Source organism: Pseudophryne corroboree, chromosome 5, assembly GCF_028390025.1.
Source record: "Pseudophryne corroboree isolate aPseCor3 chromosome 5, aPseCor3.hap2, whole genome shotgun sequence".
NCBI classification, from domain to species: Eukaryota; Metazoa; Chordata; class Amphibia; order Anura; family Myobatrachidae; genus Pseudophryne; species Pseudophryne corroboree.
The window spans coordinates 626,683,229-626,698,444 of record NC_086448.1 but is presented as its reverse complement, the minus strand read 5'-3'; the positions used below and the strand labels follow the sequence as shown (position 1 = coordinate 626,698,444).

The following is a 15,216-nucleotide window of genomic DNA, read 5'->3' as shown; positions in this document are numbered from 1 at the left end:
CTTTATACCCTTAGGTATGCAGGGATTGGATGAGCAATTAGGCAGACTTCAGCGGAGCTATGGATTGGAGGTCAGGATCATGTGACTAGAACTAAGATGGCTGCGCCCATACCGGCCAGTGGAGGGAAACCTTGTTTGTAACACCACATGGAGATTCCTCTGTAATGGCGGCGGTGAACACAGAGAACGCCGACTTGCGTCTCAAACCTTCAACATGGACGGCCGCGGCCGCAGTAGGTGAAGAGTGCCACATACCCTGTAGTGCATTGAGAATAGGAGACGATGCCGAGGCCCCGCCGGCAGGTGATGCCATGCCAGTCGCCCGGGCATTGGAAGGACAATATCCACGGATCAGCAAAGATGAGACATGACATATGAATGCTAGCAACATAGCTGGGAACCGGGCCTAGGACGCTGAGCCAGCCTTAGGAGACACCTGAAAGGTAAATAATGGCGTCCAGATACCCGGATCGTGACAGGTATCTCCATTATGGGAAAAAAATAATCCTCTCCTGTCCAATTATGATGACTTCATTTCCATATTCTGAAATAATTTAGATGAGCCCGGTAGATCTACCTTTGCTTTTATAGAAATTCTCAGACTTCGACAAGGGTCTAGATCCATGAGTCAATATTTCATTTTGTTTCACACATTATCTTCAGAGCTCAGTTAGAATGAGGATACACTAATTGCAGCTTTTTGGAATGGGTTATCAGACAGAATCAAAGACAATTTGGGAACCCGTGACCTCGCAAAATTGAATTAATTAATATACTTATGTAACAAGGTGGATTTGAAATATTGTGAGCGTATGCTTGAGAAGAGTAAAACTGAGCAGCCTAAACTAAGAATAATACCCAGAAACAAATCTCCTCCTCCGGTGGAAGATGAACCAATGCAAATCAATTGGTCTCGGTTAACCTTCGATAAACAATTAAGATGCTGTCAAGAGAAATTATGCTGACCACTGGTTGAAACTAGAGATGAGCGGGTTCGGTTCCTCGGGAATCCGAACCCCCCCGAACTTCACCCATTTTACACGGGTCCGAGGCAGACTCGGATCCTCCCGCCTTGCTTGGTTAACCCGAGCGCGCCCGAACGTCATCATCCCGCTGTCGGATTCTCGCGAGATTCGTATTCTATATAAGGAGCCGCGGGTCGCCGCCATTTTCACTCGTGCATTGGAGATGATAGGGAGAGGACGTGTGCAGCGTTCTCTCAGTTGTGTTCAGTGTGCTGCAAATATCTGTGCTCAGTGTGCTTGCAAATATCTGTGCTCAGTGTGCTGAAAATATCTAAGTTCTCTGCCTGAAAAATGCTCCATATCTGTGCTCAGTGTGCTGCAAATATCTGTGCTCAGTGTGCTTTATTGTGGGGACTGGGGACCACCGGTATATAGTAGGAGGACAGTGCAGAGTTTTGCTGACCAGTGACCACCAGTAATATACGTTCTCTGCCTGAAAAACGCTCCATATCTGTGCTGCATTGTAGTATATAATAGGAGGACAGTGCAGAATTTTGCTGACCAGTGACCACCAGTATTATATCAGTACGGTACAGTAGTCCACTGCTCTACCTACCCCTGTGTCGTCAAGTATACTATCCATCCATACCTGTGGTGCATTTTAGTTGTTGTGCGCAGTAGTAGGAGGACAGTGCATAATTTTGCTGACCACCAGTATATAATATATAGCAGTACGGTACAGTAGTCCACTGCTCTACCTACCCCTGTGTCGTCAAGTATACTATCCATCCATACCTGTGGTGCATTTTAGTTGTTGTGCGCAGTAGTAGGAGGACAGTGCATAATTTTGCTGACCACCAGTATATAATATATAGCAGTACGGTACAGTAGTCCACTGCTCTACCTACCCCTGTGTCGTCAAGTATACTATCCATCCATACCTGTGGTGCATTTTAGTTGTTATGCTCAGTAGTAGGAGGACAGTGCATCATTTTGCTGACCACCAGTATATAATATATAGCAGTACGGTACAGTAGGCCACTGCTCTACCTACCCCTGTGTCGTCAAGTATACTATCCATCCATACCTGTGGTGCATTTTAGTTGTTGTGCTCAGTAGTAGGAGGACAGTGCATAATTTTGCTGACCACCAGTATATAATATATAGCAGTACGGTACAGTAGTCCACTGCTCTACCTACCCCTGTGTCGTCAAGTATACTATCCATCCATACCTGTGGTGCATTTTAGTTGTTGTGCGCAGTAGTAGGAGGACATTGCATAATTTTGCTGACCACCAGTATATAATATATAGCAGTACGGTACAGTAGTCCACTGCTCTACCTACCTCTGTGTCGTCAAGTATACTATCCATCCATACCTGTGGTGCATTTTAGTTGTTGTGCGCAGTAGTAGGAGGACAGTGCATAATTTTGCTGACCACCAGTATATAATATACAGCAGTACGGTACAGTAGGCCATTGCTATTGATATACTACTGGCATATAATTCCACACATTAAAAAATGGAGAACAAAAATGTGGAGGGTAAAATAGGGAAAGATCAAGATCCACTTCCACCTCGTGCTGAAGCTGCTGCCACTAGTCATGGCCGAAACGTTGAAATGCCATCAACATCGTCTGCCAAGGCCGATGCCCAATGTCATGGTAGAGAGCATGTAAAATCCAAAAAACAAAAGTTCAGTAAAATTACCCAAAAATCAAAATTAAAAGCGTCTGATGAGAAGCGTAAACTTGCCAATATGTAATTTACAACACGGAGTGGCAAGGAACGGCTGAGGCCCTGGCCTATGTTCATGGCTAGTGGTTCAGATTCACATGAGGATGGAAGCACTCATCCTCTCGTTAGAAAACTGCAGTGCCACTCCTAGATGGGCCAGGTGTTTGTGTCGGCCACTTGGGTCGCTTAGCTTAGTCACACAGCTACCTCATTGCACCTCTTTTTTTCTTTGCATCATGTGCTGTTTGGGGACTATTTTTTAAATCTGCCATCCTGTCTGACACTGCAGTGCCACTCCTAGATGGGCCAGGTGTTTGTGTTGGCCACTTGGGTCGCTTAGCTTAGTCACACAGCTACCTCATTGCACCTCTTTTTTTCTTTGCATCATGTGCTGTTTGGGGACTATTTTTTAAATCTGCCATCCTGTCTGACACTGCAGTGCCACTCCTAGATGGGCCAGGTGTTTGTGTTGGCCACTTGGGTCGCTTAGCTTAGTCACACAGCTACCTCATTGCACCTCTTTTTTTCTTTGCATCATGTGCTGTTTGGGGACTATTTTTTAAATCTGCCATCCTGTCTGGCACTGCAGTGCCACTCCTAGATGGGCCAGGTGTTTGTGTTGGCCACTTGGGTCGCTTAGCTTAGTCACACAGCTACCTCATTGCACCTCTTTTTTTCTTTGCATCATGTGCTGTTTGGGGACTATTTTTTAAATCTGCCATCCTGTCTGACACTGAAGTGCCACGCCTAGATGGGCCGGTGTTTGTGTTGGCCACTTGGGTCGCTTAGCTTAGTCACACAGCTACCTCATTGCACCTCTTTTTTCTTTGCATCATGTGCTGTTTGGGGACTATTTTTTAAATCTGCCATCCTGTCTGACACTGCAGTGCCACTCCTAGATGGGCCAGGTGTTTGTGTCGGCCACTTGGGTCGCTTAGCTTAGTCATTCAGCGACCTCGGTGCAAATTTTAGGACTAAAAATAATATTGTGAGGTGTTCAGAATAGACTGGAAATGAGTGGAAATTATGGTTATTGAGGTTAATAATACTATGGGATCAAAATGACCCCCAAATTCTATGATTTACGCTGTTTTTGAGGGTTTTTTGTAAAAAAAACTCCCGAATCCAAAACACACCCGAATCCGACCAAAAATTTTCAGGGAGGTTTTGCCAAAACGCGTCCGAATACAAAACACGGCCGCGGAACCGAATCCAAAACCAAAACACAAAACCCGAAAAAATGTCCGGTGCACATCACTAGTTGAAACCTAATTGCTCTGCTGGGACAGAGCTTGTTTAAAGTACAGACATAGGTGTCAGATACCCTTTGATGCAGGAAACCAGAGTGGGCTTGTAGAATGCATTTACAGTAAGTGCCTGGGGGGAATCCCTCAGAGACGCTTTGGCCAGAAGGGTGTGTCCTGATCTCCCTGAGACAAAGTTGTAAACCCCAGTCCACAGCTGCAACGCAAGCCATAAAGATGAAAAAAAAAACAGTTCAGGCTCGTTACCAGACCAAATCTCTAAGCATCAAACAAGCAATAAGAAATAAGAGCATCAGCCCCTACTAGAAAATCCCAGAAGCCCAGTATAAGCTGAGACTCAATTCCTGCTGGTTTTGGGAGGGTAAAGGAATCCCAAGGAGGGAGGAGGTGAGCTGCAGCATGTGCGTAAATATGAGAAGCACAGATTAAGAGATTGTCATTTATCATGAGGTGGCATCCGGAGAGAGATTGGATTCTATAATGTCCAGGATATGCAGAGAGACCTCACTTATCCAGCGTTAGACGCTACAGGTGATCTGAGCGTTGGCCCTTTTTCTTTCCTTATTTTTATTTCTTGAAATTGTAATTAGCGATGTTTTGACTTGGATTAAATGTCTTAATCGTAGTTCTGGAATTTGTGTTTTCACACTCAAAGCCTAGAGAGGCTCATGGTATCTAATTTTTCCGTATGAATAATTTTGTGTGCGGGTGAGAGCAGAAGCTCGCCCAGGGCTTGATCCCTTTAAAAGTCACTTAGCTTGGCTGATGCAGCAACTGGTACTTCTGCTGGTGGCAGTTACCACGTGGATTTACCACACATGCTGAGGTAATCAGTAAGGTGTCGCGGGCAGTGTTCTCAGATTGGCGTATCTGAAAAATCGCCGCGCCGGAATAGTGACACCGGAGATGAATAGAAAACCATGTTCAACACACGAGAGGGGCATTATGAGTATTTTAGTGATGCCATTTAGTCTGTGTAATGCCCCTGCTGTTTTCCAGCACTATGTCAATGAAATATTCAGACTTACTCTATAAATGTTTAGTAGTTTACCTAGATGATATTGTGCTTTTTTAAAGGTTTGTTCACTCATCTTGCTCAAGTCTATGAATTTCTTACCAGACTCAGGAAGAATCATCTCTATTGTATACTGGAAAAATGCACCTTTGAGGTACCGACAATACCATTTCTTGGTAAAATTATCTCTGGATCAGATCAGAAAATAGATCCTGAAAAAGTCCAATCAATTCTGGATTGGCCAGCCCCTACAACACTTAAAGGGGTACAATGCTTTTTGGGATTTGCAAATTTCTATAACAAATTCATTTCTCTACACTAGTGGCTCCCATTACCGAGTTGCCGAAAAAAAGATAAAGACCCCTTTCATTTGGTCCACCCAGGCAGATGCCTCTTTCAAATCTCTGAAACAAGCATTCACATGTACTCCTATACTATGTCAGCCAGATATCTATCGTCCATTTATTGTCGAAGTGGAAGTGTCTAAAGTGGGCATTGGTGCAGTCCTATCTTAAAGATCAGAAGATTACAGCCTAACGCAATTATGGAATCGGTGATCAAGAACTTTTGGCCATAAAAGTTGCATTCGAAGAATGTCGTTATCTTCTAGAGCGTGCTGTGTATCCAGATAAGTATTTACAGACCATTAAAATTTACTGTACTGTATCTCAAATATGCACAATGTCCCAACACATGACAAGCACGTTGGGTGATGTTCTGTACTTGTTTTGATTTTAAACTTTGTTATCATCCGGGGTCACTCAATAATAAAGCTGACACATTACCCCTATCTGTCAGTTTTGAGGAAGACTCTAGTACAGTACTGCAACTAGTATGTTGGTGCTGGAAATGGTGATATGATGGATGCTGCAGATATTAAAAGGCATCAGACAGAATTTTTAGGCAATAATATACAATATATGTAATGTTAACAGAATAAATGTTGATGAGCTGTGCAATATATAGTAGGTGTGCAGAATATTGGTTTATTTGCCCTTAAGATATTGTGGGAAAGAAACAGTGTTGTAACTGCAGGAGGTGCAGCTGTTATGGGTCCCGAGCTGCTTCCAGGGCCCACTGCTCCTCCTGCACCCCTACCCACTGGACAAAGTGGCTGCCAATGATAGCATGCCCACAGGCTGCAGCCACAGAGTATGCAGTGATGGGCCCCCACACTGCAGCAAACTTTGCCCCAGCATGGCCTGCTCTTGGCATCAGGGCAGTGCAGTGCTGTTTTTCGTGGGTATTTAGGGGGCGGGGACCAAATGCCGTGAAGTGATTGCCCCATCCGAGACCTGTGCTAGGGATGGCCATCGGTGGGTTATACATTGCTGGTCAGCATTGATGGTACCATTGATGGATAACCTTGATGGTGTTAAACCATCTGTAAGGGAACCATTGATGGTTTTATCATTAGTGTTGAATGAGCTGCATGCTAACCAGAGCCTGGAAAGGGCTTGTTTGGGACAAGGCAAAGTTCTGTGTCTCGACACTTGGACAAAAAAATAATAATAATTCGGTAGCTCTCTACTATCGATGGCGAGAATCCATCTGGTTCTCTCTGTCACAAAACGGAGGTTTACAGCGCTTCCCAGTCACACTTTGACCTACTTGTGGCGCAGTCAAAACGCTGTCTGCCATTCGCTGGTCCATCCGGTGTCCCGCGCTGTCAGTCACAGCATCCATTTCAGGATAGTTAGGCTTCAGCTCCTTCCCGGCCTGCTAGGCCTCAGTCCACTCTGAAGCCTAGTCTGGAGTACTGCATGTTACTTCTTGATCAGCTGACTCTGCAGAGAACTCTCCAACCAGGTAGTTTCCCTGACATGTGATCCCTTCAGCCTATCACCAGAGAGCAAGGGGTATATATTCCAGCTCCAAGTACTGGGAAGCTGTCAGTGCTTTGTTGTTCTCAAGCCTGTAGAGAGCTCCTGCAATCTCCTGCTTAAAGAGGCAGTGCATAACCAACTTCAGCACTTCCTGACTCCTATCTCCAGGATATCTGCAAACCTGCACTGCTGGTTATCTCATCTCTAGGATATCTGCAAACCTGCACCACTGGTTATCTCATCTCAAGGATATCTGCAAACCTGCACCGCTAGTTATCTCATATCCAGTATACCTGTAAACCTGCACCGCTGGTCAATACAATCTCCAGTATATCTGCAAGCCTGCATCACTGAGTATCCTATCCAGCTATCCAGTACCGCTGGTTCAATCCCAGCTTCAAGCTATCCAGTACTGCTAGTTCAATCCCAGCTTCCAGCTATCCAGTACTGCTGGTTCAATCCCAGCTTCCAGCTATCCTAAACCACTGGTTCAATCCCAGCTTCCAGCTATCAGTTTCTACCACAAGTGTCACTCAAATATCATTGCAGTGGTATCCCCAGTGTTCCAGGTCCTCGTAGTTGTACAAACACCTGTGGCCAGCCATAGACTTTAGCTGAACCTGCCACGTCTGTATGAGCAGGTCATATATCAAGCCCGCACTATTCCATCCTCGGGACTCCAGCCAATCAGCTACTAGACCTTGTTCGGTTCCACAAGTACCAACAACCGTGACACTCTCCCATTGATGGTAAAAGTATTCACCATTGGCCACAAACCATTGATTATTTTAAATCATCAATGGTCGATGGCCACCCCTACTGTGGCTGTGAGTGCGCTGTAGTAGTCAGGTAGTGCTCGCTCCCCCTCTCTCTTTCATGCTCCTCTCTCCCTCACTCTCTCCCTGAAACTCCCACTCTCTCTCTGACACTGTCTCTTCATTTCTCCCTGACACTGTCTCTCTCTACCTTTCTCTCTTCCTCCCTGACACTGTCTCTCTATTCTGAATACTATCTATCTCTCTTTCTCTGACACTGTCTCTCTCTCTCAGTCTATCCTTGACACTCTCTCTCCCTCTGACACTGTCTCTCTCCCTGACACTGTCTATTTCTCCCTCTCATTCTGACACTGTCTCTCTTCCTCTCCTTGACACTGTCCTTCTATTATGAACACTCTCTCTCTCTCTCTCTCCATCTTCATTGACACTCTTTCTCTCCCTCTGACAGAGTGTCTCCCGGTCTCCTTGACACTGTCTCTCTTCCTCTCCTTGACACTGTCCTTCTTTTCTGAACACTATGGGGTATATGCAATTCCGGACGAATTGCGCCTTTTTTCGTCCGTTTTAAAATTCGACTGTACTCGACAGCCGCAGCCCTCCCGCCGGGACCATGAATTCAGCATATTCAATACAAAACGCATTCGACACTCCCCTTGTCGAATAACGGACCAATCGTCGAGTAGTGGGCGTCCTGAATTCGACTTCCCGCCGTTTTGAGCCCTTTATTAGGGCTTGTTTGCTGCGTGCTCAGCAGCCATTTTGTGAACCTGCAGAGAGGTGTGTGGAGGTGCAGAGCTAGCAAATTGGTTGTTTGCTGTGGTATCGTTTGGACACCCAGCAGGCTTTAATCCAGGACAGACAGGAGGATACCTGTTACCCCGGAGGAGAGTTGTTTTTGGAGCGATTTCTACATTTTTAGGTAAGTACCACATTTGGGTCTGGTGTTGCATGTATGTTTTTGTGTAGTGGGGGTTGCCATGAGGTGTACATGGGGTGTTTGGGGTATGTCTTTGGGGTGTTTGGGGTATGTATATATATATGTGTGCAGGTATGTGTATAGCTCCTGCTTGTATTGCTGCATTTTTTTTTTTTTTTTTGGAGTTTTGTGTTTTGGGGTAGTTTTTCAAGTTGTTTTTTTTTTTTTTTTTTTTTTTTTTTTCATAAAATGACTTTTTGGGTCATGCTTTTGCATTGGTGTACCTCCAGCATGTGCAGGGATGTTTTTTGTCTTGTTTGGGGTGATTTTAGAGTGTGTCGGTATCCATGCGGTCGACATGTGATGTCGTTTGTTTGCCAAAACAGCTTTGTTTGCTCCTATTTTAGCACTGGTGTACCTCCAGCATGTGCAGGGATGTTTTTTTGGCTTGTTTGGGGTGACTTTGAGCAAGTTTGTGTCAGCCATGCGGTCGACATGTCATGTCGTTTGTTTGCCAAACATGTTTTTTTGCTCCTATTTTAGCACTGGTGTACCTCCAGCATGTGCAGGGATGCTTTTTGGCTTGTTTGGGGTGACTTGAAGCAAGTTTGTGTCAGCCATGCGGTCGACATGTCGTGTCGTTTGTTTGCCAAACATGTTTTTTTGCTCCTATTTTAGCACTGGTGTATCTCCAGCATGTGCAGGGATGCTTTTTGGCTTGTTTGGGGTGACTTGGAGCAAGTTTGTCAGCCATGCGGTCGACATGTCATGTCGTTTGTTTGCCAAACATGTTTTTGTGCTCCTATTTTAGCACTGGTGTATCTCCAGCATGTGCAGGGATGCTTTTTGGTTTGTTTGGGGTGACTTGGAGCAAGTTTGTGTCAGCCATGCGGTCGACATGTCATGTCGTTTGTTTGCCAAACATGTTTTTTTGCTCCTATTTCAGCACTGGTGTATCTCCAGCATGTGCAGGGATGCTTTTTGGCTTGTTTGGGGTGACTGTGTTTCAGCCATTTTGTTTGTGTCAGCCATTTTGTTTGTGTCATCCATTTTGTGTTAGCACTGGTTGACCTCCAGTATGTGCAGGGATGCTTGTACGGGGGTTTTGGCTTATTTGGCTGTTTTTTTTTCTATCCTTTTTTTTTTTTTTATGTGTGTGTTTGGTCCTGCTTGAGAACTGGGGTCCCAGCAGCATGACGTGTGGTTGCATGTAATTTTATAATGTGTGTTAAATTTGTAAAAATATATATTCTCTCTTTTTACAACAGAGATGTCCAGGGACAAGCGGGCCCGATCCCCCCCCTTCCCCACAACCCTCAGAAGAACTTTCCCTGCATAGCAATGAGGAGTGGGAGCCGACCCAGGAGGAGGATACGACCGACCAGGCATGCAGTGACCAGCCGCGGTCGTCAAGGGACCAAATGGAGAAGTCAAAGAAAAAGAAAAAGCCTAGAAAGGTAAATACTGACAACACCTGCAGACACAATAGCTTCCAACTTGACACACCCTAGTTTGCGCACTGCCATGCACACCTACAGGTATTTTTGCGCACTGCCAGGGATACTGACACTCACAGGTACATACCGATCTTAGTAAATGCATGTTTGTTTGTTTTTTAATCCCTAAAGGCAAGAAGCCAGCCAGAGGAGCAGTCGGAGGAGGAAGCCTCTGGTGAAGATGCAGGACCGAAGAAGCCGCGTGGACCCAGATACACTGAGGCGGAAAACTGTGCCCTAGTGGATGGCGTCGACAGGTCCTACGACGTTCTGTATGGACCAAGGGCACAGACCACAGCAGCTAAGACCAAGCAAAACATCTGGGATGCCATCGTGAGACAAGTCACTGCAGTATCTGGAAACCACCGGAGCACCAGAAACTGCATGAAGCGGTACAGTGATTGCCGCAGACAGACCAAGAAGAAGATGGGGATTCAGCGCCGACATGAGACAGCTACGGGAGGTGGTCCGGCTCTCAATCTGCTGAAGTGGCTACCCTGGGAGAACGTTATTAAAAGGCGCATGAACCCTGCCATGGTCGAAGGAGTTCGCGGAGGTGTGGACTCTAGCCGTCCTGCTGGCTTTCCAGAGGAGGAAGAACCGCCCAGAAGACGGAAGACGGCGGGAGACAAGCAGTCCAAAAGGAGGCCTGATGGTAAGAATACATTCAGATGAGCTGCACTAATCTTTTTTTTTATTTTTATATTTTTTTATTTGCTAATGTGTTTGTTCTTTTTCCCCAGACACGCCTGCCCAGAGGACATCACCTGCGCGCAGGACATCGCCAGCGCGCGGACCATCACCTGCGCAGCAGGCATCGACAGCAGCGCGCGGACCATCACCTGCGCAGCAAGCATCGGCAGCGCGCAGATCATCACCTGTGCACCACACATCGTCAGCGCGCAGAAAGTCACCTGCGTGCCAGACGTCAGCGCGCAGAAAGTCACCTGTGCGCCAGACATCGTCAGCGCGCAGACCATCACCTGCGCGCCAGACATCAGCGCGCGGAACGTCACCTGTGCGCCAGACACCGTCGGCGACCACACCACCAGCTGGGCGCCAAACTACATCTCCTGCGCGCAGGCCATCACCAGCTCGTCATCTCTCCAGGAGCTCTGGGACTGTGACCGAAGAGCCTCAACAAGACACTACCCTTGTGGACCCATCACCCGAACTGTTTGAGTCTACAGGGTTAACGGACAAGACTTTTCTTGGGTTTGAAGACAGCCGTGCAGACGTATCAGTGAAGCTCCTGGAGCAGCGGCACCACAGGATGGAGTAGGTTTTTATTTTTGGGGTTTTTTTTTGGGGGGGGGGGGGGGGGGTCGCCATTTTTTTATAGTTTATTAACTTTATTTTATTTTTTTATTTTTCAAACAGAGGTGCCACGGACCAGCGGCGGACTTGCATCGGGGATTGGTCCCTACTACAGGCCGGATCTCCTACAGGATTCGTCGGACGACGAGGTGGAAGTGCAGCAGCCCGCTGTTTCTACATCCCTGTGTGAGTAATTATCAAATTGTGAGCCTTCAAACAAATGTATGAATGTGTATACTAATTTCTAATTTTCTTTTCAGCTGCAAAATGCAATTGGTGGCAGACGTACAGGAAGGGCAGGATCCCTCAAATGTTCAGAGGGTACACACCCTGGCAGCCGAGATTACTTCCCGCCAGGATACTTACACGAATGTCGTTGGAACCAGACTGGACGCCATTGAGAAGATAATGGAGAAGATGGCAAACAGTCTGGTTGAAATGCAAAAGGCTCATGCTGACAGCACGGCCGAAATGCAAAAGACCAGAAGAGAAGATCACAGGGAGACTATGGACATCCTTCACATTCTGTCCACATCCATCAACCGGCTGGTGGAGAACACATCATGCCTGGCACACAGCGTTGACAACATGTCGGAGAGCCAACGACATTCGGCAGCCAGCCAACAGATCATCGCAACCACAATGCAGATGATGTACGATAAGCTCCCAGAGCCAGCTCATCAACACGCTGGTGAACCACCACTTCCGCCATCACAAGCCAAATGGACGCCTCCTTCCCTTCCTCCACCACCATCCTGGTATAGACGGTCACAGCTGTACCAAGGATATACAGGGATGTACCCCACCCACCAGATGCCTCCACCACCAACACCGGCCACAACATCTACACCCGCACGGCCACCGAGGCCAAGTCAACACACTCCCCAGTCGCCCAGGGCATCGACGCCCCATCAGGAGGAAGAAGAGGATCCGGACGGACAACCACAATAAGCCCGGTCGTATTGTTTTATTTACTCTTATGTTTTTCATGTATCCCTTTCTCCCCCTCCCATTAGTTTTTTTTTCCTTACTATTGTTTTATATTTATGTTGGGCTCCCCCACCCGTGACCGGGTACTACCAAGGAGCTTTATGTCTAGGCATACATGCGCGGGCATGTATGCGGGCGCGTGTGGTAACGGATGAAAGCTCCTTGTGGCTACATGTATGATGGGCCAAAGAGCTATTCTGATACCACTTTTTTTTTTTTTTTACAAAAAACTCCTTTTTGTATTGGTGTACAATAGGCTTTCACTGTTGTGTGAATTTACTATTCACTAGTGTTTGTTTTTTGGCTTATTCATAGGATTGGGTGGAAAATTGAAGTGGACGGCGTAGTTCGTGTTGTGCGTACCAAGGTGAGTAAAGCCATGTTTCAATGTATATATTCAAGAAACTTTGGACCGCCTGCCCTTGTGGAACCACACAGCCCAGCAATGGGTCATGCTGGGCTGTGTGGTTCCACAAGTGCAGGCGTGTCAAAGTGCTAACCACTGACACCACTATTCCACTTTGGACCGCCTGCCCTTGTGGGTCATGCTGGGCTGTGTGGTTCCACAAGTGCAGGCGTGTCAAAGTGCTAACCACTGACACCACTATTCCACTTTGGACCGCCTGCCCTTGTGGAACCACACAGCCCAGAAATGGGTCATGCTGGGCTGTGTGGTTCCACAAGTGCAGGCGTGTCAAAGTGCTGACCACTGACACCACTATTCCACTTTGGACCGCCGCCCTTGTGGAACCACACAGCCCAGCAATGGGTCATGCTGGGCTGTGTGGTTCCACAAGTGCAGGCGTGTCAAAGTGCTGACCACTGACACCACTATTCCACTTTGGACCGCCGCCCTTGTGGAACCACACAGCCCAGCAATGGGTCATGCTGGGCTGTGTGGTTCCACAAGTGCAGGCGTGTCAAAGTGCTGACCACTGACACCACTATTCCACTTTGGACCGCCTGCCCTTGTGGAACCACACAGCCCAGCAATGGGTCATGCTGGGCTGTATGGTTCCACAAGTGCAGGCGTGTCAAAGTGCTGACCACTGACACCACTATTCCACTTTGGACCGCCGCCCTTGTGGAACCACACAGCCCAGCAATGGGTCATGCTGGGCTGTGTGGTTCCACAAGTGCAGGCGTGTCAAAGTGCTGACCACTGACACCACTATTCCACTTTGGACCGCCGCCCTTGTGGAACCACACAGCCCAGCAATGGGTAATGCTGGGCTGTGTGGTTCCACAAGTGCAGGCGTGTCAAAGTGCTGACCACTGACACCACTATTCCACTTTGGACCGCCTGCCCTTGTGGAACCACACAGCCCAGCAATGGGTCATGCTGGGCTGTGTGGTTCCACAAGTTCAGGCGTGTCAAAGTGCTGACCACTGACACCACTATTCCACTTTGGACCGCCGCCCTTGTGGAACCACACAGCCCAGCAATGGGTCATGCTGGGCTGTGTGGTTCCACAAATGTTCTTTGGAAAGGAATGAACATGACATCATTAGTGTCTTTACTTAATATGTTTTTTTTCCACAGATATCTACACAAGAAAAGAATGTAAAGAAGAACAAACACGATTTTTTTTGTTTTATTACATTTTTTTTTATTATAAAATACAATTTATTTCTTCAATAATTTTTTAAAATGAGAAGTTTTGTGTTTTTCTTTAAATTATTAGTAAATAAAATGTAATATGAGATGCAGTGGCACAAGTAGGTCGCCCATGGTACATCAGGGGAACAGTCGTGTCCCTTCACATCCACGCAACTTGGGAAGGATACTACGCAAGACCTGTGGAAGAGAATAGTATGAGGTTCCAGGTATTGGTAATAGTGTCACCCTTGTATGGAAAAGAAAAGGTACTGACACAAGCAGGTTACAGCGGCCTTTGTCCCAAATGCAGCCCTCCGGCACTTGCGTAACTACACATCCAAACATTCCCTGACGCAGCGTAAGCATTGCTGTCAGGGCATGATTGGATGTGCAGTTTTGCAAATGCCGGAGGGCTGCACTTTGGACATGCCGGGGTGACTTGGACAAGAGGGGGTTTTGGGCAATACATCTCACCTGAGGGGGGTTGTCTGCTACATGGCGGAGGTCCAGGTCCACATCACAAGTAGGTCGCCCATGGTACATCAGGGGAACAGTCGTGTCCCTTCACATCCACGCAACTTGGGAAGGATACTACGCAAGACCTGTGGAAGAGAATAGTATGAGGTTCCAGGTATTGGTAATAGTGTCACCCTTGTATGGAAAAGAAAAGGTACTGACACAAGCAGGTTACAGCGGCCTTTGTCCCAAATGCAGCCCTCCGGCACTTGAGTAACTACACATCCAAACATTCCCTGATGCAGCGTAAGCATTGCTGTCAGGGCATGATTGGATGTGCAGTTTTGCAAATGCCGGAGGGCTGTACTTTGGACATGCCGGGGTGACTTGGACAAGAGGGGGTTTTGGGCAATACATCTCACCTGAGGGGGGTTGTCTGCTACATGGCAGAGGTCCAGGTCCACATCACAAGTAGGTTGCCCATGGTACATCAGGGGAACAGTCGTGTCCCTTCACATCCACGCAACTTGGGAAGGATACTACGCAAGACCTGTGGAAGAGAATAGTATGAGGTTCCAGGTATTTGTGTCATCCAAACACAAGGTACAGCAGGGGAATTGTCCTGTCACTTCATCCACGCTGGTTCCTGCACCTTGGGAAGGATACTCCGCAAGACCTGTGGAAGAGAATGAGGAGCTAATTGGAGAGCGTTTCCTCCACCCTGGGAAAGAACAAAAGGTCCCAGCAACACTGCACATATACACAGGTTACTCCAAAAGATGGAGTTTTGGCCAATAAATCTCACCTGAAAGAGTGACTAACATGGCGGTGGTTCAGGTCCACATCACAAGTAGGA

General features: G+C 47.1%; 1 protein-coding gene across 1 annotated transcript in view; it reads left to right on the top strand.

Annotated features, from left to right (window-relative positions):
* The window catches only part of LOC134929276 (uncharacterized), a 170,519-nt gene extending 157,854 nt beyond the window's left edge, over positions 1 to 12,665 (top strand). Inside the window, exons 2-6 of the mRNA XM_063924982.1 lie at positions 9,770 to 9,958; positions 10,130 to 10,652; positions 10,741 to 11,275; positions 11,378 to 11,500; positions 11,575 to 12,665. Coding sequence (XP_063781052.1) covers positions 9,923 to 9,958; positions 10,130 to 10,652; positions 10,741 to 11,275; positions 11,378 to 11,500; positions 11,575 to 12,265 — 1,908 coding nt within the window. The 5' untranslated portion in view covers positions 9,770 to 9,922 and the 3' untranslated portion in view covers positions 12,266 to 12,665. The remainder of the gene's footprint in view (positions 1 to 9,769; positions 9,959 to 10,129; positions 10,653 to 10,740; positions 11,276 to 11,377; positions 11,501 to 11,574) is intronic.
* Positions 12,666 to 15,216: the final 2,551 nt, after the last annotated feature.